Here is a 22,404-nt window from a genome sequence, read left to right on the forward strand (position 1 = left end):
GCTGGACTTGTCTGGCTTCGCTTCTGGGCCCTGCCGTCAACAAATCTCCCATAGGAACGCAGCGAGCCGGTGCTGCATCCCGAAAAGAGCTGATGAAGCTACATCTAGACCATCTCGTGAGTTGGCCTTGACCCCACCGCCATTGAGTATAATACATTCACGTTGGTCACCTCTTCGAAGCATCGTGTGACACTCTCCGGAATCCTCTCCACGACACTCCTTCAATTGTGAAATCGTCTCATTGGCGTTTTTGTTTTGCGCAGCGGCACCTTTTGTTTATCCTCACACTCGCAGGAGTAACTTCTAGCCGGTAAAATTGATCGACATTCCATTCACGTCCCGGTCACTTCCTCAATCATGTTGAGATCCATTAGCACCGCCGCAGCTTTGCTGGCTCTGCTGTCAACGTCTCAAGCCCAAATACCCAAAGTCAGCGGTTTCACCTTGGTGTGGTATGACGATTTCAGCGGCAAAGCCAACACAGTTCCAGACCAGAATAACTGGATTATCGACACTGGGACCAGTTATCCCGGCGGCCCAGCAAATTGGGGCACATCGGAAATCCAGTCATACACCAACAGCCCCAACAATATCCGAGTCAATGGCGCTGGGAATCTTCAGATCACCGCCATCAAGAACCCTTCCACGGGAGCATGGACTTCCGGGAGGATTGAGACTCGCAGAGCCAATTTCATGGCGCAGCCAGGGAAGACCATGCGGATCCAGGCTAGTCTGAAAATCCCTAATCTAGGAACCAACGCTGGTATTGGCTACTGGCCCGCGTTCTGGACCCTGGGCGCTGAATATCGTGGCAACTACTGGTAAGCTTTTCACCCCCGGCCTACCCTAGACCTTCAGTCTAACCCATCTTGTCTAGGAACTGGCCGGCAGTTGGTGAGATCGATATCATGGAAAATATCAACAATCTTGACCGCGCTTATGCCGTCTTGCACTGCGGCACCCAGCCTGGTGGCGCTTGCAATGAGCCATCTGGCCTCAGCGGGTATCGTTCTTGCCCTGGAAGTTCCTGTGCCGGTAACTTTCATACCTTTACCGTAGAGGTCGACAGATCAAAGTCTGTAGAAGCGCTTCGCTGGTATGTGGACGGCGTTCAGTTCCACCAGGTTCTTCAGTCACAGATGCCAGCAGCCACCTGGAAGGGGACTGTACAAAAGCCGCACTTCATTCTACTCAATATGGCCATTGGCGGATCTTTCCCCGATGCCATTTACGGAAAGAAGACACCTATCAGTACCACTTTGTCTGGCGGAACGTACGAGGTTGAATATGTTGCTGTTTATCACACTTGATTATGGTTGAAGCCTAGACTGCTCTATGATTTCCTCCAGGATTCTGCACTTATATCGGTTTTGTTTTACTTTAGAAATCAGGATACCACAAGAAATATTATTCCAGCGTTTTACGTCAGCATTGCCAAATCATAATTTTGTCCTTCTCGAGCTCTTCCCTCGGCCCTGACATGAATTCACAGTCGATGACTGTCCCTTCAGCGAATGAGCAATTACGGGGCAACCTGCTTCGCCAATCGAATACGGAGTTCTGTCTTCAATCACAATATCGATTTACGATATGGCAACTTCATTCATTTTTGTCCATTTATCATGAGCAGCTATGGTGGTCTTGCAGCCGGCGTATTATTAGACAAGAGTCACAGCTTGCGCAGGCTCCTCTTCGTGGAAAAAAAAAACTCCTTTCGGATGACAGATGCTGGGAGGAAGGAGAACTGGACATGAGAGCCGCTCTACGGGATATGTCATGCTTTTTCCTCCATTCTAGCCCTCCGTACATCCTGCTGGCGCGATTATATAAGGTAAGGAAAGCGATAAATACAAGGGCTTAGATAAGCCAGTATCTAAGGTAAGTGAACATATGGCAAGTTGAAATGTAAAAAGAAAGGTCATAAATGAATACGGTAGAAATCCGAACGGTCCACGCATCATCGCTTGTGATTTTACATGTACGCACCGTTGCCGCAATAACGTGTGCGACTCTGGCCATTGCAGGACGGTGTGAAGTGTGCCCACTAGCAAAAAACATACACTGTGGTGGAAAGCGTCGATCCAGGAACCGCGGCTGTTCTATGACGACATGCTCGAGCTTGCACTGTGACCACAGATTGAAGTGTGACGAGTGACAACAGCTTCCTTCTGACAAAAGGTCCCAGCCTCGCCACCACTACCTTATCATACCTAGCCATGCACTTAAGTAAATGTAGGCCACGATCAAGAGCTACGTTTTATGTCTATGATAGTCGCATGAGGCCAGCCAGCAATTACTTTGTGCCCAGCAATCTCCTCACTATGAAACGCACTGCGATAGCTGCAAACCTTTCCAGTGGAAGTCAAAATGTCAAGAAATCACGGCCGGCAGTACCCGATTATCATTTGACACCCTCGGTAAGGGATGATCACGGCGAAATTGTGTGGCCCGCGCCAGAGAGTAAGATCGAAGCGGCGAGATCCTTCATTCGCGAATGGTACGGTTGGGAAATCCGCGAGCTCAACTGCTGGACTCGTAAATGTGTCGCCTGGTGATTTCTCTCAGTCTCATACTGACACTCTACTAGTGTTTCTGCCGGAAAGCCCACATTGATTGTCCCGGACAAGGACGCCGACGGCCTCACATCTGGGGTCATCTTGGAACGTACCCTAGTTCTTCTTGGCCTAGATCCATCTCTCATTACTGCGTACTTGCCCCCAAAGGGCCATAACATCCACGACGAAGCGTGCCGGGCAGAGATGACTTCTCTCAAGCCCACCTACATCTTCGTCCTAGACCAAGGCTCTCGTTCTTCGCCACCTCTCATCGACGGCTTCCATCACGGTATAGTCATTGATCATCATCACGCAATGACAAACGACCACCCAAAGGATGCGTTGCATGTCACAGCCTGCGACTCCCCTCCAGTGGCGACAAGCTCTCTACTCACGTACCTCATCTGTCGAAGTCTCCACGAGAGCGTGCGAGAGGCTTGCGACTGGCTTTGCGTCATGGGTACCCATGGAGACTTGGGAAATACCTTGAAGTGGGAGCCTCCGTTTCCCGACATGAAGCCCACGTTCAAAACATACACCAAAAAGGCTCTCAACGACGCCGTATCACTCATCAATGCCCCGAGACGAACAGCCTCGTATGACGTTCCTTCTGCTTGGAAAGCCCTCCGTGCCTCGAATTCTCCAAAAGAGCTGGTGAGCAACAAGTCCCTGCTGGCCGCCAGAGCAGAGGTTAACGCCGAAGTCGAGCGCTGCACCCACACGCCCCCCAAGTTTTCCGCCGACGGCCGCATCGCCGTCTTCCGCATCAGCTCAGAGGCCCAAGTCCACCCCGTCATCGCCACACGCTGGGCGGGACATCTGTCCTCATCCAAGCTCGAGGTTGTGTTGGTTGCCAACGAAGGATATCTGCCCGATATGGTCAACTTTTCATGTCGTGTTCCGCGCTGTGCCCGAGCCAAGGAGCCGCCAGTCAACATCATTGAGGTTTTGCGGGATGTCGCTGCTCGCGCCGAGGACACGACTTTGAGGGAGCGGCTAGGCGACTCATTTGCCAGGGGCCATAAGGAAGCTAGCGGCGGCATTGTTCCAAAAGCCGAGTTCGAGGAGTTGATGTCTGTCCTGGAGATTGGCAAGAAAGCTGAACGAGAATCCCCCAAAAAGGGGCAGAAGCCAGGGCAGTCGAATACCTTGTTGAACTATTTTGGAAAGAGTTAGATATGGTACAAGACTGGAGAACTTTCAGACTCCTCTGACCGATTTGTTTGTGCTCCGCAGAGCAGACCTTTGTCTCGCGATTCTCAAATTTCTGGACCGACTATACCCCGTACTGCCGCCTTCTGGAGTCTCCTATTGTAAAAGCCCTTTTCGGATCATAGAACATAGTCTTCCGAGGCTTCCCAACGTTTCTTGATGCCGGAATTGCGTGTACCTCTATGATGTGTCCGAGTGGCGGCCCTGTTGGCCCAAAAGATGCCCACGTCTCTCCAAACGACGCAGGAGCCAAGGTCGTAGGTACCGTCTGCCCAGGGGCCAAATACATCGCAAACTGATTCGGTATGCCTTGTATCAAACGCTGATGTTGAATGGGAACCAGGGCTGGCCTATTTGGAAATCCGTCGTCGCTTTTCGCTGGTTGATATCGGTCTTTCCGTCCTGGAAGGATCAGTGTAACACAGCCGAGCTTCCACGCGCCCATGGCTGTTTTGGTCGCCGGTACAAGGATGAGGAAGTTTTGTTGTCTGACTTCATGTATTATTGGATTTCATAATGAATTGAATTTTCAATATCAAGGAAGCAGAATTATCAGCGACCTCCGTTGACTTTATGGTGAAGTGGGTAGGCTGTTGATGTGTGTCGCTGAATGATGCCCGTCAGCCTTTACGCAAGTCATTCCGCCACTGAAGTTAGCAGGGCATCTTGTTCTGAATCACTATCATCATTATTTGAGATCTATATTTTGTTATGTGAGTTACATTCCTGCTCGAGCAAGGGATATCCAGCGCGTTGTGCATGGTTTCCAGCAATTATTGTTCCCCCGAAATCGAGCCAAGTTTTGCAAAGTCTGAATGTGAGTAGATAATTGAAACTGCCAGAGATGCGTCATAGTCTGTACTTCACACTCAATCTCTAGTCATCTCCAAATTACAAACGACGTTGACTTAACCTTGGTCAGATTTGATAGTTACACGGTTGTCGCAATCCATCAACCCCTTCCAAGCAACACTTGAGAAACCGAACTCTGCTCGCCTTCCAATTCTAAAGGTGCCCCACACGGGCCACCACCGGGGTGGATCCCTATCGCCGATCATGAGTGACGCTGCGGATCGCGCATAGGGATCGTCCGCAAGGATCACTCCACGTTCCCAGCTGTGTGTTCTGGGCTCACGGCCCGCGGGGGCCCACAGTTTCCGGATCGATGTACCCGGAGACCCTTTGCTGTGTTTCCGTTTCCAACTCCGGCGATGCCCCATTCAGCCTTACACTCATGCGCCTGGCTGTGCCCCGGCGATCAGGTCGGTTCCTGCGTCAAAGTTGCAGATTCTAAGAATCATACAGCTATCATCCATCGAGTCTATCATAACCTGGAAAACTTACTCGCCTTTGGACTATAGTAGACTGATTCGGTTTATTTACAACGGCTCACGAGCGCATTGTTAATCACCGTGAACAGGGAGCAAGCAAGTGTACGCAATTCTTCGTCGCCGTGCGCTCAGCACGACGAGCGTTGTCAGATTCCGATCCCCGGGTATACCTATGCTCAATGATAATAATACAGTTACAAAAGCGTATGCTGAATGTCAACCAGCTCTGGGTCCTATTTGCGTCTTTGCGCCTGTTCCTGATATGTTCCTGTGTTTCTTCCTTTTTTTTCTTTCTGTCTTTATGCAGTTGCTGTCTTCCTCGAAATGAAGCGGTGGCTCCAATCCCGTATCCTTTTGGAGAAACTCCTCTTCATAGGCGCGGGTTCGGGCACCTTTTCGAGCCCGCCCAGATCGTCAGACTCGGCCGCATTGTCAGTGGTCACCGACTCGCCCCCAAGCTTTGTCTGGCGGCGCTGCATGAAGGCGGCTCCAGATGAGAATGTCCTCTTGGGCGCAACTGATGCGGGCTGAGTCGCAATTTGTTGCTGTACTAATGGTGGAGATGAGATCCGATTCATTTCCGTCGTTGACACCGGAAAGGTTGATGCACGACTCTGGCAGCTGCTGCCGCTAACAGTACGAGACTGTGCTGGTCTGGAGGTCCCCGGAACAGGAGACGCTGCAGACGATGCCCAGCCTTGGCCATGACGAAGGGATACCCATACGGAGGTTACGGTGATGAGAATTCGAGTCGCTTCATCGACAGGGTGAGTCTCTCGTTGTGTCGCGCCGTGGGATGCTGTTGGCAGCGATGGAGTTTCCTTGTCGCCGGTCAAATCCATGCTGAAGGGTCGTGTAGGAGGATAACGACCGGAGGATTGTGATACGGTGGTGTAATTATCCAAGATTTCGAGATTAGCCGGCGTCAAAGTTGCCATAACGGGGTGTCGACGAAGCTGTGGATCGAGGACGCTGAAAGTGAATTTGTACTCCGAAGCAGCGGGGGTCGGTGCCGCGGTGCATGTAGCCGTGGACAGAGGCCGGGCACTACGTCTGGCCCATCTCGCAATTGTCGTTTGGCCAGCTTCGTCAACGTGGACGAAATCGTACGACCCATTGTTTGTTTGAGTGGCAGTCCAAACTGAACCGTCCGCCAAAACAATTTCCGTCTGTTCGCCAGAATCCCTCCGCTCGCCTTCTTTCCGCGACGAGACCGGCGAGATAACGGCAACCAAGTCGCGCTTATCGAGGTCTTTGTCATCCGAGTCAGAATCGTCAGCGTTATTGTCGTAGTCCTCACTCTTGGCCAAGATGAGGCCATTCATGCCCAGCTGTCCCTTGACCCTGAACATCTTGGGAAAGCGTCGTGCAAGACGGGGAAGGATCACTGTTCCAGCAATCATGCTCGAGGGGACGACATCGATGGCGGGCATGGGCCGCTTGTCGTTCGATAGTTGTTGTAGCTGCAGCAGAAGTCGCGGTCGGATGGACACGAAGCGTCGCTGTTTCGTACGAAGCTTTGGAGGAGGGTAGGCTAGCATGTAGTTGGTACATTGCCTTGCAGCTCGCCTTGATCTTTTGGATCTTTTCACAGTGCTTGTATCGCTAATCTCTGATACCAGACTGCCTTCGTCTTCGCTCACGCCATCAAGACCATGTGTTTCCTCGCCTACAACGGTAGGTTCTTCCTCGAAGCGTACGACGAGGTCCTTTCTTTGGACAAAGTCAGACACCGGTCGGATTCTGCGTACTGGGCGTGTAGCAGAGGCGGGCTCTTGTAATGAAAGGCGTCGGTTGATACGTTGTGTCGGCGTCTCGGTTTCATCGGTTGAGAATGACGATCGCTGAAGCGGTGATGCGCCCAGTGATGAACGTAGGAGAATATGCCTGCGCGCAGGCTGGTTGCCGCTGGCAGTGGTCTTGTTGGAGTATTCGTGCCCATGCAGGCTTGCGCCAGAATGGAGAAACATCGTGGTAGTCTGGAATTTAGTGACACGGTATTGATGAAATCATGGACGCGACCAGGGCGATATCCCACTCCAGTCAACGTACGATGTCGAAGGACGATTGCGTTCCAGTATTTCCCAAATGGAAATGCAGGCAGTAAAGCCGGCGTGGTTAAACCGACCAACAGGACGAGGGTTGGATCGTCTTATGCGAGGGGTATAAATCGGTCAAGCTCTCCACTTGCAGCTGGCCAAAGTGGGGTGGATGCTGATGCTGATGCTGGTAGCGGTGCAGTGCAGCTCGGGTCCTGGAAATTCCGTTCTAAGTGGTTCAATACCGCAAGGTGCGTTACACTGGTCTCGAAGTGTGCTTGACGTGGGATCGATCGTTACAGTGACTGGCAAGTCTTGTCGACACAGCGACGAGTATGGTTGATTGCGGCAGAGGCGTTGGGCGAGGCAGACGACAGAACAAAGAAGAGAGAGAAATAGGGGACGTCGATGCTGGAGAGCAGGCTGTGTGAGGGAATGAGCGGCCTACAAGTACATCATCTAGCGTCAGCCCAGAAACACCTTCTCTGATGAGGCTCAGAGAGCTATGCTGTATTTGGCGGGGGTGCAACACAGAAGGCTTTTGAATGGCTTGAGTGGCTTGACTCGTGAGCGGCCAGTGGCCCGGGGATCCAGTTGGCCTTGTATGTCCGTGGGCGCGGGATGGGCTGAGCTGAGGTGACGAGGGCAAAGAGAAAGGCAAGAGGCTTACAAGATGCTTGAAAAGTAGCGTTCGGTGTCCAAAGGGATCGTGGAATAACAGGAATGATTCTTGGTTGACCCAGGGTGCGTATCCCGAGAAGGAGCAGCGGTGATGGAAACCCGCAAGTCTTCTTGTCTTGCAGAAGAGAGGGGGAATGGATGCGTAGTCAAGCTGGAGGAGCTGAGCTGAACAGGTCGGGATTCGTTTATCGCGTGACGTCTGACTTTCCGAAGTCAATGCAAACGTAAGTTCGGGTCGTCAAGAAAGAGGCTGCAGCGCAATGTCGTTTGTCTCTCGTGGAAATCGTGGAGTAGGTACGCAGAATATACCTGATTGAGCAAGAAGGAGACTGGAAAGGCTGGCGAGATATGCGGAAGGAGTTTGGCGAGAGGATCTGAGATGCAGGAGAGTGGTTGGCGAACGGACAAGGAGGAGCAGATGGCCACCAGGGTCCAGATGTATAGATGTAAGTTGAGGGAAAGACGGATGCAAGAGCAGGGGAGCCCGAGGCAAGGGTTGAGGGGTAGCTCGGGGAGGCAAGCTGAGGTATCCGAAGAGCAGGTTGAAAAAGACGGTAAGGTGTGTACCCCGTTCGTTTGTGCCGGAATGCGAAGTAGGTACTTTACTGGGTGTACAGTAGGTAGGTACTTGACAAAGGCGAGGCGAGGGTGTCAAGTGTTTTGGAGCCGACTTGCGAGGTGGGGAGATGGAGGGACGGAGCCGGAAAGGATGATATCAGGGGCTGACTTGATTTTGGCTTTCTCTCTCAGGTCTCCAGCGAGTGCGGGAAGCGCTGTGGAGGGGGAGGGTGAGTGCTGATGGAGTGGTGGGTGTTTACTGTGGGCGAGTGGGTGTGGGCGTGCGAGTGCCGTCTTTTGTGGTCGCCGAGGGGAAGAGAGGGGAGTCCCTGTCTTTCTTTGGGAGAACGCGATGGCAGACGCAGCGGGAACCTGGACGTGCAGTTGGAATGGTCGCCGTTTGGTGTGGTGTTTTTTTCTTCTTTTTTTTTTTTTGTTTGGTTCGGCGGACTACGTAAAGTATCCGTTCACAGGAGAGTCCGGGTACGTACACACTACCAGGTGCGAGGGTCGATGTTAGAGGAGAGGAGAGAAAGGATGTGTGTTGCCTCTGGGGCAATAACAGGGCGAACCGGCCTGCCGTCGGAGAAGAGAAGAAGGACGAGAGGGACGGGGGAATAGAAAGTTGCGAGGTTGGGCGCGCCGAGAGAGGAACGGAGATGGCAAATGTGCGAGAGAGAGAGAGAGAGAAGAGGAAGAGAAAAAGAAGATCCGACGGGAGCAGAAGAAGAAGACAAAGTTGAAGAGGGGACTTGGAGTGGATGGAATGGGTACGTATTGTTGGGTGGAAATACAGCGGCGGAGATATGTACCGACCACGTACCTTTTCTTCGGTTTGCAATTCGATTCTCAGGAGGAAGTGACGATGTCCAAATGAACCGGGCTGCCCAGAAGGAGCGTAGGCAGGGGGGGAAGGGGGGAAGGAACCTTAAGGACCCCAATCAAAGTATGAGCCAGGAGCGGTGCTGCTGCTCGGTACGGGCACCTACCTACCTTATGGATACAGGTACTGAGCCTTCTGCCCTGGGCGTGACGGGGCACTGAGGTGGGAGGCGAATTCCGGCTGTTTCTGTTGTGAACTTGTGCAACCAAGTACAAATTGTACACTGTAGCTTGCCGTACTGCGTAGGTACTTAGGTACCTTAACCCGACACGGTCAGTGAGCTAAGTCTGACATATGCGCTGCCAGTGCTCCCAGACTCAGTCTGTTCTGACTCTCTTGGGGCAAGAGCGGTACTTACTGTCCCCCTTGGAAGTGCAGTTGCAAATACGTACTTTCGCAAATCCCCTCAAAGCGGAAATTCAGGGGAAGCATCGTGGAAGACCAGGAATGTTGGTAATTCGTAAAACCTCGCTGCCTCTGGCAAACACTTCTTTCCAACTACTGTACGGAGTATATTCTACCGGTACACACTCATAGCCCCATGCCCCTTCGTGTGCTGAGCTACGGTGGAAACTTCACAGTCCTACCGGACTGGCCATCGAAAGCCCCAAGCAGGCCAAGCAAGCCAAGAAGCATCGCATGAAATCATGGATATTCTCCTTTTTTCGGCTTCTCTCTCTCTCATACTATGTATATCCCATCCAACTCAGGCCCCGTCCATGAAAAGACCGCTAACAATGGAGCATCCGCTAACGTGGTGACGACGTCCGTATGGTCAAACCCGTGCCGTGGTGGGAACCGGAAAGGCCCCACCTCCCTACGGTTCCTCTCCTCTGCATCATACCAAAACACCCTATTTAGCTGCCTCTGCCACTGACGCATAACTAGATGGGTATTGCTTTCCGTAGGTAGGTAGGTAGTTGGCATGTTCATCAGCCCAGCATGGCATCGTGGCTTTTGGCTGCTTTGGTTAGTGGACATCCAGCTCGGCCGTTTCGATATGGGGTCGTCTGACCCAGTCTTTTGCGGAATGTGCTGTGCAATTTTGTGCTGCAACTTCAGCCTGGCTTTACCAGACCATTACGGAGTACATACACAAAGACTGACAGGGTAGCGACTGCCGCCTCCACATCGTCTTTGCATCGGCTCGTCGGCGAACTGCGAGACCCTAGATCGGACGGGACGGGGTTCCCTCTCCGACCGTCTGCCCACTGCACCGCTTCTTCGTGGACCGTTAGTGACGAGCTCCCTGACGGAGGAGGGGCCAGCTCCAGATCAGTGCTGATGGCCACAAGCCTCTCTCTGAGTATCAGCTCCTTCTGTGCGTCTGGCTAGAAACTTGCCTCGCTTCTTTGCTGAACTCCTGTATCCAGAGAACACTCTTCTTGCATCTGTGTTGCAAGATGATGACAGACAGTAAACTGTGTTTGTGTTTGCGTAGTGTTTGATGGGTGTCGCCGGTGAGGGCTGAACCTCCAGAGATGGATGGCTGGTCCAAATCTTCAGCCTTTCCGGTTTCCCCTCGTCTGAGGCTTGCCGAAAGAACTCTCAATCCTATCACATAACTTTGCCTGTAAAACACGGCTGCCGAGGGGGAGGTGCCCGGAAGGGTGGTTTACAACCACGTCGTCTAGTTTCTCGTCCGGCCAGCTGGGGACCACCATGGTAGCGCAGCTATAATCAGTTGGCTCCAGTACCAGTTGCGCGTCTCCTTCCCCCCTCCCGCCGCGGGAAGGGTTATCCCGAGTCCAGCCAAATGAAGTGTGGGCTACTGGTGAACCTGCGACTAGGAAAGCCAGGGAACCAACATTTCGGGAATCGTCGATGCGCATTCGATTCGCAAGACGTTGGTGAGAAGGACGGCAAAGAAACAACCCCGATCCCAACTCCGTTCATCCGTCATCGGTAAAAGAGCTGGCCTAACCTCAATCCCGTTGAATAGGTGAAAAGGCGGCAGACGCTCCGTGTGTCAGACCACTCTCAGAGACCGCAAAGGCGTCGACTTTCAGGGCACATTGTTGGTGTCAGCCAGATGTTCTCTCCAAGACTGACCATCTGGATCACTGGAGCCCAGTCTGCCGCTGCGATCGGGCGCTAGGCCAGTAAAGGGCAGGCACACGCCGGCTGCAGTCTCGCGTGGGTGAGGTATGGTGGGGTCGTACTCGGATTGGATAGACGGCTAACTCGGGTCTCCCTTGCAAGCTGGCCTGGCAGGGTACGAGGGTTCATCTTCCCTCCCACAAAAGGGGATGCCCACATGCCACAGGACTGGGCATCCCAAGATGCGCAAGCTGTAGGTAATTATGTGCAGCTGTGTCAACAGATAGTGCGTCCGTGTGCGTTCAGAGGTGCGAAGATGTGTACCTAGTCCTTCTCCCTCTTCTTGTTCTTCACTGTGCAAGTGCCACAGGGTGTCTGTTGTGGCGGGTGAATCACACTCGTCGGAGCACCTCATGAAGATTAACCGTAACATACCTTTGCTCGGCCTATACCCAAGCACCCAGGCTTAGCAGCCGCTGATTTGGGCCGGCGATCAACCTGGAACCGTGGTCGAGAACACCGCCCAGAAGTAGGGACGGGCTACGGGAGACGGGCGCCGTCACAGATGAAGGGTTAGCCTTTCTACGCAGTCGCAGCCACGGCGTGATACGTCTCGAGCCGATGGAAGCCCTAGATCAGACCGTCCCCCGAACCCACGATAGGCGTCCGCACCTTCTGCCCCTACTGCACCTGACGAACTCTGGACGCACGCCGAGGCTGCCCTAGCCGTGACACGTTGCAGGCCGACTGCTGTTGCTCAGAAGCAGTGATGTCGAGTCCATGGCATGTGTAAGTCTGTTTGTTTCGTTTCCAGCGCTTGTTTCGCACTATCGTAACCAAAGCTTCTCGGGGAAACAGAAACTACCTGCAACGCCTACTAAGTGCACTCAATGTGTCTTCGGGTCTAACGAGCCCGGCTGATTGGAACCGTCTGAACAACAATTGCCTGGCCACGCTGTACCTGCACTTGGGCCATGACGTGTTGGGCGGAATGGCTGTTAGTGTCCCCGGACGGTAGAGCTGGTTTGGGTGATCAAGACCAGCTCTGGCGCTCTGGTTCTTGAATCTCAACTCTCGACTGAAATGAAAAAGTTGATTAGGAGGAACTACTGCCGCGAATTGTCTTGCCAATGTTGCAGCAAGGAAAGCAGCTGGGACAAGTTTAGATACCTAGGTAGTGCCTAGATAGATGATAGACAAGAGGGACAAGTTCGCTCGACTAGGTGGGGGTAATCGCTGCATCCTGCGAGATGGTAAAGGCGCATGGCACTCTCGGATTTGGGTCTGCAAGATTGGCGGCGGTGCCTCAGTGTCGATTCCATTCGTTCAGTCGTCGAACGAGATGCCGCGATGCAACACCAACGCCTCTACATCGATCGTCGAGTAGAAGCAGGCCATTCCAAGACAGTTCAAGATATGGAACAGCGGTGAGATCCAGGGCCCCCAGCGTACGTATTCGGGTATCGTCTCCGCCGAGTGCCCAAAGGTCCTGCATCGACACCATGAGCTGTGTAACAGTTGCGAGATGGTCGCCGGCGAAGTCGCGAATCGGCCCAGGCATCAATTAGTCGAGCGGTGATGATAGGCATGCTGATCACTGAAGCCGGTCAGCTCAGCCCAGCGATTGGATTCCTCGCTATTACGTGTGCCCCACTCGAGATTGCGGATGATGCTCCATGTCATCCATCGTTGGCTTCCGCAAGCAAGTGCGGCTGTAAGGTAAGCACCAGGCACAAAGTACCGCCATGATCTCCATTCTCCGAAACCATGATTTGGGGTCACTCGACAGCACCAAGCGCCCTGTCGCTGAGGGATTTGTGTCACAGACAGAGCCAAGGTTCCCGATGAAATATTCGGAGCAGCTTGGCTGCCACAGTGCAAAATCCAAGCTGTGATACCGAACAACCTGGGATCTAGCAGCGGGCGTTCTTACGCAGTAGACGTTGCTGCAGAGAGGACTGTGTGGCTTGCAGTGCCCTGTAGCTTCTCAGTGCCCGCCCTATGAGAACACCACTACCGTGGCCTGGAAGTATCCGTACATAAGCAGGGCGTTCGTTGCTCTCTGGGACGGGCGCGAAAGCAGTCAACCAGGAAGTGAAGGTCAGGGGTCCAGACGCAATGGCCAATCCGGTGGCTGCCAGCGATGCCGAACGGACGCGGATTGACAGTCTGGTGACAGTTTCTCAAGGGCGAAGGGTGCCCGTGGATGCGAAGCTTAAAGGAAAAGTCGGAAACTGGCTGTGTCTCTTGGTAGTGTCAGCAGCGACGTTCAGGACCGCCGGCAATAAAGTCGAGTACTTCTCTCTCTCAGAGGTCAGACAGAGACACCTGAGCGTGCTGGAGCTGAGAACAAGGTTGGAGGGGTTCGTCATCCTGCTGTGTTCTGTCGTACTGCGGTAGGTACCTAGTGAGTTCTGTGCTTGAAGGGGAGCAAGGGACGCCATGTGAAACAAAAGCAAACAATGACTGCTCAGCCTCTCAACCTTCCCTTTGTCAACCACAGGCCAAGTCCCAGCTCCGGCTGCTCACGGCCGGTTCCGGCTGCGAATTGCCTGTTGCGGTACGGAGTGGGCTTATGTAAACGCAAGGTGCATATGACTTTTAGCTTCGGCTCGCAAACATTCAACGTTCACGTCCTTTACCCAACTTAGGTACTTGGTAGTATCCGATAGTGAATTTTTACTTTTGGAAGGACCCGAACTGCCTGTGCCTCCTCGGAGAAGCCCTGCCAGGCTACAAGCTCGAGTGAGGAAAGAAGCGAGGACGGCACGACGAGAAAGTGTTCTTTACCCAAGGTACCTAGGGAAAGCGAGGGCGGAGGAACGGTGTAGTGGTGCTTTCCGCTCCGATGCCGATCTGCCCAAAGAACCGGGGCCGACCTGCCTTGCTGGACGGAATGCCACCTTCCCACCTTGTTTCCCATTTCCCATCTTTGGATCTTTCTTTCCTCGTCCCGCCATGAACAGGTCACCATGTCCCCACGGGATGTCAATCTCCAATCTGTCAGGCACCTCCTCGCAGCCCTAGGAATTCCTTTCTTCCTTCCTAACGCCCAAGGACCTCACTCACAGATACCTCAGTACATATAGTACCTTATGCAGATGCGCATGACACATTATACCGTAAGGTAAGGTAGATGTGAGCGATGGTCTCAGTCACATGCAGCTTGCCCCATTTCCTTTCCCTGCGTTACCTTACCTCCAAATATGGATGGTACTGCCTAACTTGCATTTGCACATGCTTCAAGGCGCCATCCATCTGAAAGACCACTCAACCATCAAGCGCGAGCTGGGCTGGATCTTGGTAAACGTCAAGTGACAAAAAAGGAATCTGGACCAGCCGCCAGCCCGCTCTCCTCCACCTTTGCGCATACCGTGCCGGCTGGAGTGCAGCGGATCTACCGGGACTTGGCTCATTGGACAAGTTTGGGCCTTTTCCAAGCACACAAGTCATTGAAAATAATCATGGTGGCTGCTCGTCTGCATCCATGGTCGGGTCTTTTTTCTGTCGGTCTGCACGATGAATGGCTGGCTGCACGTTCATGCCTAGTACTCCGTCCTGGGCGTACTGAGACCACCTTCAGTCAGCATATGGCGGTAAGCAAATGCATCAACAACGGATGATTGATATATAGATTAGATAAGTACCTAGTGTAGACATCAGATTGAGGGGACAGGCCAATATCCAGCCAGCCTCATCCTCCCTTGAACCCATGGCCCGATCCATTTTGCCATTCAAGGTGGTGTGGCCCACCTTGGTCTTAGCATGCATCCCGCCGCCAAACCCAGACTAGGCTGTGTAGGTTCTTGAGCAATGAGCACCTATTACTCCGTATGGACGAGATTCTCTTCATTTCACTCTTGTCAAGCTGGAATGCAGTCGAGGGAATCTCAGGGGAAGAAAAACACGGGGCGGCAAATTCAGGGGATGAAGCTCTCCTGTAAGAGGTTCCAGCTTCTCCCCATTGCCCACGGGCGGCCCTGGACGAGCCCTGTTCAGTGGAACCTGGTCCGAGACTTCGCCACACCTTCATCGCACACTGATCCTGATGCGGCCAGAGTCCACCAAACTTGTGCTCACTGCGCCGTGGGCTGAGCGGGCTCTCCGCTATTCAATGCCCTGGGGCCCTGGATTACAGGCTCTCCACTGCTGCGGAGGGGAGTACAGGGGTAAAAGGAGGTTGGAATCGAGAGGGGCAGTCTATGTATGTACTGGTTTCCGCTAATTACAATCCTGGTAACCAGGCAAGGGCGACATGGTCTTGGAGTTTTGAGTCCCGGTTCATCTTCAAGGCTTGACAGCCAGGTGGACACTGGCATCCGCAATCAACGGCTCGTCCCATGAAGACAGACGCTTGGAACGCTTCGAGAAGAAAGAAAAACAAAAAGGGCTGAAAAAATGGAGGAAGAAATTTTCGTCTCGCCCACATCGTCAACGTTTAGATGGGATCGAGACCCGCTCGCATTGTGCTGACCCCGAACTCCGCCTCGGCGGGATGTCTTCTTGGGTAAAGTCTGTCAAACGGATCAAACAGTATTACCTGCCTTTCCGGCCCTGGGCTCGCTCGTAGACTGCGGTGTACGGTAGCCAAAGCCATACTCCGTACTGAACAGAGAGAAGAGAGTAAAAATAAATCCGAAAAAAAAAACGGAAAAAAAAACGGAAAAAAAAAAAAGAGTTGCAGGTGGTCTGTGCATCATCGCCGTACACCGAGTCACCGACAGAGCCGGCTCACCGAGATCAGTCGGCGGTTGCAATTGGCCACAGTTGCTCCCGCCCATCCCGACGCGGCTAAAGCTCCCACTCCGTTGAACCTCGCCTCAAGTCCTCCCGTCCGACGAGACAAACGGCCATGTCAAGGTAAAGGCAACGCCAGCCAAGAGTTCATCCACAACTATCATTACCAACACGGCAGCCAAACTTTGCATTCCCTCTCAGAGTTTCCCTGCAGTGGATCTCTTGCCACACTTTGGTCCGTTGTCAACTTGTGGTCGTTACAAATCCCGCCGCCTTGGCACTTCGCAGACCTTTACTCGCGCCCGGAATCGCGGCATCTCCCGCTCCTCGACCTCACCTCGATTTTGCCCGACGTCATCACAATCATGTTCTCCCGCCATGACTCTCAACCCCGTCAGACCTTGATCACCGCTTTCGTCGCCTGGAAGGCCCTCCTACTGGCCATCGCCCTCGGCAGCGCTGTGGCGCCATCTTACGATACTTCGACGACCTTGATGCTCCAGCGCAATGAGTCCGACGTCTCCCTCGTCACCCGCCTGACGCGCTGGGACGCTCTCTACTTCACTCAATCCGCCAGACGCGGCTACGTATTCGAACAGGAGTGGGCTTTCAACGCTGGTCTGCCACTCGTCGTCTCGGGCCTGATCCGGGTCGCGCGCCTGCTTGGCTTCGAGGGCGATGAAACCGGCGCGTCGGAAGCTGCCTTCAGCATCGTGATCTCTCACGTAGCTCATCTATTCGCCGCTCTCATGCTATACGAGCTGACCATCAAGCTCTTTACTCGACCTCGATTGGCATTCCTGTCCGCCTTGCTCCACATCTTGTCTCCGGCTGGCCTATTCCTTTCGGCACCCTACGCAGAGAGTCTTTGCGCCTTCTTCTCTTTCGCCGGCTATTACGTGCTCGCATCGGCGTCGACCTCCACCAAGGGGTCGTTTCCATGGGTCACAGCTCAGATCTTGGCCGGCGTCATCTTTGGTCTCGCGACGGCCTCTCGGTCAAACGGCCTCCTGAACGGCCTCCCCTTCGCCGTCGAGTGTCTAATGATCCTGCCCCCGCTGCTGGCCAGCCCTATGAGCTTGAAAAATATTGCGGCTCTGTTTGGTTCTGTCACAGGCGGGCTCCTCGTGGCAACGGGGTCCGTTGTACCACAAGCGCTTGCTTGGCTGCGATACTGTTCCGGCGCATCCGAGGCGCGCGCATGGTGTGAGCGGACCGTGCCCAGCATCTATTCCTTTGTACAGGAACATTACTGGTATGTACTCTTTGCGCTTCACCGTCGTTTTCTCTTTGAGGAATGAAAATTTCTCTCCAGCCTTACACTAGCCATGGGTCTGGTCATGGTTGAGTCACCCCTCCCCCCTCTGTCTGCTTCCCTCCCTCGGGCCCCGTCAAGTGCTTTGGGTCGGTACTTGCGGAGATTTGAGGTGGGATCTGGGTTTTGTGGGATCGTGAATGTCACTTGGTTCCTCTAGATTCTATTCTCGCTTGCTAATCTTGGATCACGCAGGGGCGTTGGCTTGTTCCGTTATTGGACGCTATCGAACGTTCCTCTGTTCGTTCTTGCCGCGCCGGTGCTGGGACTCCTCATGGTGTCCGGGTGGGAAGTCATCAACAGGCCTTCGGGGTTGGCGCGGAGTCCGACGGCGGAGAAGCAGCGACAAGGGCAGAGTGGCACGAAGTCGGTTTTAGTAGGTTCCATGGCCGCTGCCCAACTTCTGCTTGCCGCCTTGGCGATCACGACGTACCATGTCCAGATCATCACTAGGATCGCGTCTGGATATGCGGTGTGGTACTGGTGGGTTGCCGGTTGTCTGCTGGACCACGGCGCCAACGGCAAGAGACGGGACGTTGGCGGCAAAGTTGTCATATTTTCCATAATGTACGCCATGATTCAGGGTGTGTTGTTTGCGTCGTTTCTACCGCCTGCTTGAGATACCCCAGGTTCTGCCGCTGCGGCGCATGGATCTCAGTTTAACCTGTTCATCATAATAAATAGACTTTTCTTTTGACATTGAGTCGCATGACGGAAGTGCCTTGTGAATTCAACGCCCCGTACGTACTGCATATGGGATGATGACCAAGAATGTCGGCCACTTCGGATAGCCTGGAAAGCCTCATGAACCCTTATCTGGACCCTGGCTCTTGCTGGCAGGTAAGCCAAGCAAACCTAAAGCCTTGCGTATGAGGTGTAGTCAAACATTGTGACTCAAGCATGAAGAGTGATGTCATGCTTCCCAAGGTCGGTTGACGTCTCTGGCATGTTCATGCCATCTATACGCCAATAAAATTTGTCTTCTAGGGTAACTCAGGGTCTATAATCGTGATGAAAGGCTAATATTGGATGACCACCGGTGACTAGTCCATCATCCAATTGTCCCAAGTCACGAGGCACCTTGTAATGGCTTGACCTGTGTTTATGCCTCTTTCTAGCATCAAAGTAAGTACGAGGGTAGGACTGCAGATTGCAGTAGGGGTGACCTCCTGACCATGGTTCAATCGTGGCCTATCAAATTGTTCTGAAATCATCAATTGTGAACACCTCACCCTGAGTTTACTGTTTAAAAAGTACCGAGTAAATGGTGCATCGATCAAATAGTCTAAGAGGGCCTTAGTCGAGAGTGCAGCACAACATTAGGTATGATGATCAACACAGCTGGACTCCACGAGCTTGGAATTTGGGCCGGATGCCTTGTTGTTAAAATGTAGCATACAGTCGGCGGCGTGGGGTATGTCATGGAGCCTCGCACACTCTGTAAGAAAGGAGTCTCGGCCTTGGAATTGGTAGCTATCGTTCTTCATTCGACATGTTGGGCAACCTATAACAATCATAAGATGACAAGCAAGGAACAAAGCCTTTTGTGCGTAGTTCTTTGTATTCCTGAGCTAGATGTTCATTCTGTGTACAAGAACGATAAAGACATGATAGCTGTCCTATCCCGATGGCGTTTTGGTGATGACTAGGCATAATCAGCATGGACTCATTCGCTCTTCAACCTGAGAAAGGTCACAGACTTACAAGCCCCCATTCAGACCGTGCGTCGCCATATCTCCAGCCTTCGACCCCCTTCCAGTGCTCATCTCCTATTTTAGACTCGTATCGATGACGGTCATCTGTGATGTTAGATGCATCCTCTAATGGAACAATGATTCGTACATATGTGTGAGTAGTATGAAAGAGGCGAGCAGTGCATGTACTAACAGAAAAGCTATCCCATGAGGACTGGTTAGGTCCAATGACAATCCCTTACTGAAGAGCCTTTTTCTTGAGCTGCATGAGGTACGCAGAGGTGCGAGCAACCCTTTCCGTCTCGAAAGTGAATTCTTTTCTGTAGCGAGCTTTCTTGCGCTCGATGTCGCGGTCTCGGCAGAGGACGTCGTCGAACTGGTGGGCTTCCAGCCAAAGGGGCAGGAAAAAGGACATGGAATCAATGAGGGGATCAGCCTGGCCGACGACGAACTTGACGATTCTGATCTCCTCGTCATCCTCACTGACCGCTGCATTGTTGCAGAAGATATGCTTGGATCGGTCAGCAACGTAACCTTCGTTACGGGCCAGATAGTTGTCCACGGCCTTGTATCGATAACTAGGATTGAAGAAGCCTGTCATCTGAAGGAAGATGCAAAGCTCGTTACCGGTCATGGGAAGAGCCTGCGGATGATACCCGACGACCAGGCGGATAGCGAAGGCAATACTCTGCTTGGGATCGTTGACTGCGGAGTTAATGACCTCGTACTTGGAGCCGTCGGGATTCTGACGAGAGTAGCACACGACGGAGGCGCCGAAGTGATCAGGGAGAGGGCCTGGGAATTTCAAAGGCAGGTGGCCATGGCCATCCTCAGACTGCAGGTCGCCGATGATTTCCTCATCTTCCTATCTACTGATTAGTCCGTCTGCGTGTTTCTTATTACAAGCCAATTGATTGCGTACCTCGTCCGGGACGCAGGGCGCCCAGTCCCCGTGCCAGATGAAGCACTTCTCAACTTCCCACTTGACCTTGGCTTTGGCGCAGTTGGTAATCACGTATGCAAAGTCGGAGGTGGGTGTGGTTGGGGGAGTGTAGAGAGAGCCTGGGGTGGCCATTGTTCCTCTGTGCGATGATGCCGTGTTGAATGATGAGAAAGTATGAATGTTGTCTTGGGTTGGTGATGGAAGGAGCGTTCCCCAATTTCAGAAATTTCAGAAGGCGTGAGTATTTGTGAAAAGGGGTTTCAAAGCAGCGTGTGTATTCATTTATTAAGGCTTAATATGCCTCACCACATCATCTCATCGGTGTGTCTATTCACCTACGTATACGTGCGCGATGTGTTAGAAGGCATTGTCTTCAAGCTGGGCTACCGGTTTCTTGGACCTGCGTTCACACAAGTTTCATCGTCTGGCTTGAAAGGCCATGAGCATACTTATGAAACACCAACAGCAAACAGCTGGATAAACATGTATTTTAACCAATGGTCTCAAGCCAATATCTAAGGGTACAGGAAGGCCTGGCTAGGGGTATGGAGTCTAAAGTAGGTAAGAGTAGGTCATTAGCAGGACGAGTAGGCTCTAAAGTTGCCACACCGTCTTCATTAGGATTAAATGTGAACTTGAAAGTAGAGTCCACGGATAAGGGACACTTTGTGAAGCCCGTCGCTTAGTCGCTGTCCTCGTCCCGGCCAGGCCATACGAGTTTTCTCCTGATGACGGCACGGGCACAGCAAAAGCCAACAAACAGCCAAACGGCGACCAGCGCAATGGTGAACACCGTGGCTAACCACAGCAAGCCCTCATTGCCGAAAGCCTCGCCTATGCGGATAGTGGCAATGGTGAAGCCGACGTTGGGGAATACGAAACTCCACCAGCTGAGGTGAAAGGAGTGATCGGGCATCCCAAACATCGTAGAGAGACAGGCGGATGAGAAGAACCAGAACGACAGACCCCACAGAAAGACGGCGGTGAAGAGAGCGACGGCCCTTACGGCGAAAGCGACGGTGCCTGGATTTTCCATGCCGTACAGATAAGCCGCATCGCGGAGGGAATCGGAGATGATGGATCCCTCGGAAGCGATGAGCCGGGGCACGTTGGCACCCATGGCTACCAAGGCTGCGGCGGTGAAACTCGGCGGTCCGACTGCGATGAACATTCCGGGGCGTTGGACGGGGAGGCCAATGGTCATGAGTCTGGACAGATACGTCGCGTACATGAAAGCTGAGACGAGGAAACCCAGCCCCTGAGCCGCGAGACCTGCGCCTAGCATAGCAGCGGCTTGATTTGGCGGCTGCGAGGAGGCCATGAAGCCAGCTAGCGTACCTGATAGCATGACGGGAAAGATGGGCAGAATCCAGGCCGGAGTCATGCTATCTAGTGACAGTCTTCTGCGGCCGGTGAAGAGGAGGTGGTACATGCCGACGGAGGCGAAGAAGGTGACCACGAGGTAGATCCAGAAACACACTCTCAAGGTGACGATGAGCCATGGACCACATTTCGGAACAGCGTAGTGTTGAATGTTGGAAAGGGCGGCAGCGATGGAGAGGAAGAAGGTCGGGATAAAGAGGGATTCTGAAGGGTGCGTGATGGCTTTTGCTGGCGTCTTTCGGAAGAAGGAGAAGCGGAGGCAAAGGGCCAACGTAATGAGGAAGATGAGAACAATGTCGAGAAGGAAGACGATGAGACCTATCGTGTCTAGCCCGCGGAATCGATGGGGAGTCTCGGCGATGAGCAGGGCGATGCCGCCTGTTGACATGCTGTGTGGGAGGTGTCAGTGAGATACAGGGGGCGAGGGGGCTAGGCCGGTAAGCCTGCATGGGAAGCCGTCGGCTCGGGACGCGGCATGAGACATACGTTAGGGTGTACCATGCAAAAGTGAAATGATGTATGCGTTCGCGCAGAGAGACCTTTTCCAGAAGGGTGTTGGTTCTGCTCTTTGTGCGGGAGAGGGTGGCCATGAGGGCATTCTGAGGCGGCTCGTCTGAGATTTGGCCCTCGTCCCTGGTTCGGGTCGAGGCCTTGGAGACGACATCTGCGATATTATGTGAGTACGCGAGACTGAGTATGAGAGTAAAAAGATCGGACTAACTTGTAGGTTCGTCAGCGGCAGCCATTATGATGGATTCGACATGAGTAAAGTGAATGTTTTGAGGTTCTCTTGATGAGATTGATGAGTTGTGAGAAGCGACTGATTGTTTCTTTGATGCAACCTTTGGACGCGATTCCTTGCTCGAGGTTCCTGGCGCTCAGATGATCGACGTCACTGTACTTTGGCAACCTACGGGGATGGCCCTACATTAAATTTAGAGTCTGCAGCAGATGAGTCAGCCAACCTTTGCTGTGGTTCTCCCCTGCGGGTCACGCCAACGAGTCGGTACTGGAGTGATGAGAAAAGGGGGCG

The 22,404-nt window shown here is 53.1% G+C and overlaps 7 protein-coding genes across 7 annotated transcripts; 4 read left to right on the forward strand and 3 right to left on the reverse strand.

Moving 5' to 3' along the window:
- Positions 1 to 357: 357 nt before the first annotated feature.
- On the forward strand, positions 358 to 1,310 carry CCOS01_10376 (endo-1,3-beta-glucanase; the record flags this gene model as incomplete). The annotated part of the gene is made up of 2 exons (XM_060458532.1): positions 358 to 821; positions 878 to 1,310. The coding sequence occupies 2 exons, from the start codon at positions 358 to 360 to the stop codon at positions 1,308 to 1,310; spliced, it is 897 nt and encodes a 298-aa protein (XP_060310334.1).
- Positions 1,311 to 2,321: 1,011 nt separating this feature from the next.
- On the forward strand, positions 2,322 to 3,731 carry CCOS01_10377 (DHH family protein; the record flags this gene model as incomplete). Its single annotated transcript, XM_060458533.1, has 2 exons — positions 2,322 to 2,497; positions 2,588 to 3,731. The coding sequence occupies 2 exons, from the start codon at positions 2,322 to 2,324 to the stop codon at positions 3,729 to 3,731; spliced, it is 1,320 nt and encodes a 439-aa protein (XP_060310335.1).
- A 1,666-nt stretch (positions 3,732 to 5,397) lies between these two features.
- CCOS01_10378 (uncharacterized protein) lies at positions 5,398 to 7,068 on the reverse strand (the record flags this gene model as incomplete). Its single annotated transcript, XM_060458534.1, has 1 exon — positions 5,398 to 7,068. The coding sequence occupies one exon, from the start codon at positions 7,066 to 7,068 to the stop codon at positions 5,398 to 5,400; it is 1,671 nt and encodes a 556-aa protein (XP_060310336.1).
- A 241-nt stretch (positions 7,069 to 7,309) lies between these two features.
- Positions 7,310 to 7,480, forward strand: CCOS01_10379 (uncharacterized protein; the record flags this gene model as incomplete). Its single annotated transcript, XM_060458535.1, has 1 exon — positions 7,310 to 7,480. The coding sequence occupies one exon, from the start codon at positions 7,310 to 7,312 to the stop codon at positions 7,478 to 7,480; it is 171 nt and encodes a 56-aa protein (XP_060310337.1).
- Positions 7,481 to 16,401: 8,921 nt separating this feature from the next.
- Positions 16,402 to 17,970, forward strand: CCOS01_10380 (mannosyltransferase; the record flags this gene model as incomplete). The annotated part of the gene is made up of 2 exons (XM_060458536.1): positions 16,402 to 17,291; positions 17,547 to 17,970. 2 exons carry the CDS (start codon positions 16,402 to 16,404, stop codon positions 17,968 to 17,970), a joined length of 1,314 nt encoding a protein of 437 aa, XP_060310338.1.
- Positions 17,971 to 19,283: 1,313 nt separating this feature from the next.
- On the reverse strand, positions 19,284 to 20,120 carry CCOS01_10381 (uncharacterized protein; the record flags this gene model as incomplete). The annotated part of the gene is made up of 2 exons (XM_060458537.1): positions 19,284 to 19,910; positions 19,968 to 20,120. The coding sequence occupies 2 exons, from the start codon at positions 20,118 to 20,120 to the stop codon at positions 19,284 to 19,286; spliced, it is 780 nt and encodes a 259-aa protein (XP_060310339.1).
- Positions 20,121 to 20,670: 550 nt separating this feature from the next.
- On the reverse strand, positions 20,671 to 22,246 carry CCOS01_10382 (C4-dicarboxylate transporter/malic acid transporter; the record flags this gene model as incomplete). The annotated part of the gene is made up of 3 exons (XM_060458538.1): positions 20,671 to 21,760; positions 21,858 to 22,035; positions 22,093 to 22,246. Coding segments are annotated over 3 exons (1,422 nt in total), but the record flags the coding sequence as incomplete, so codon positions are not given.
- Positions 22,247 to 22,404: the final 158 nt, after the last annotated feature.

The sequence above is a fragment of the Colletotrichum costaricense genome, assembly GCF_030867565.1.
Source record: "Colletotrichum costaricense strain IMI 309622 chromosome Unknown Scaffold_11.1, whole genome shotgun sequence".
NCBI lineage: Eukaryota > Fungi > Ascomycota > Sordariomycetes > Glomerellales > Glomerellaceae > Colletotrichum > Colletotrichum costaricense.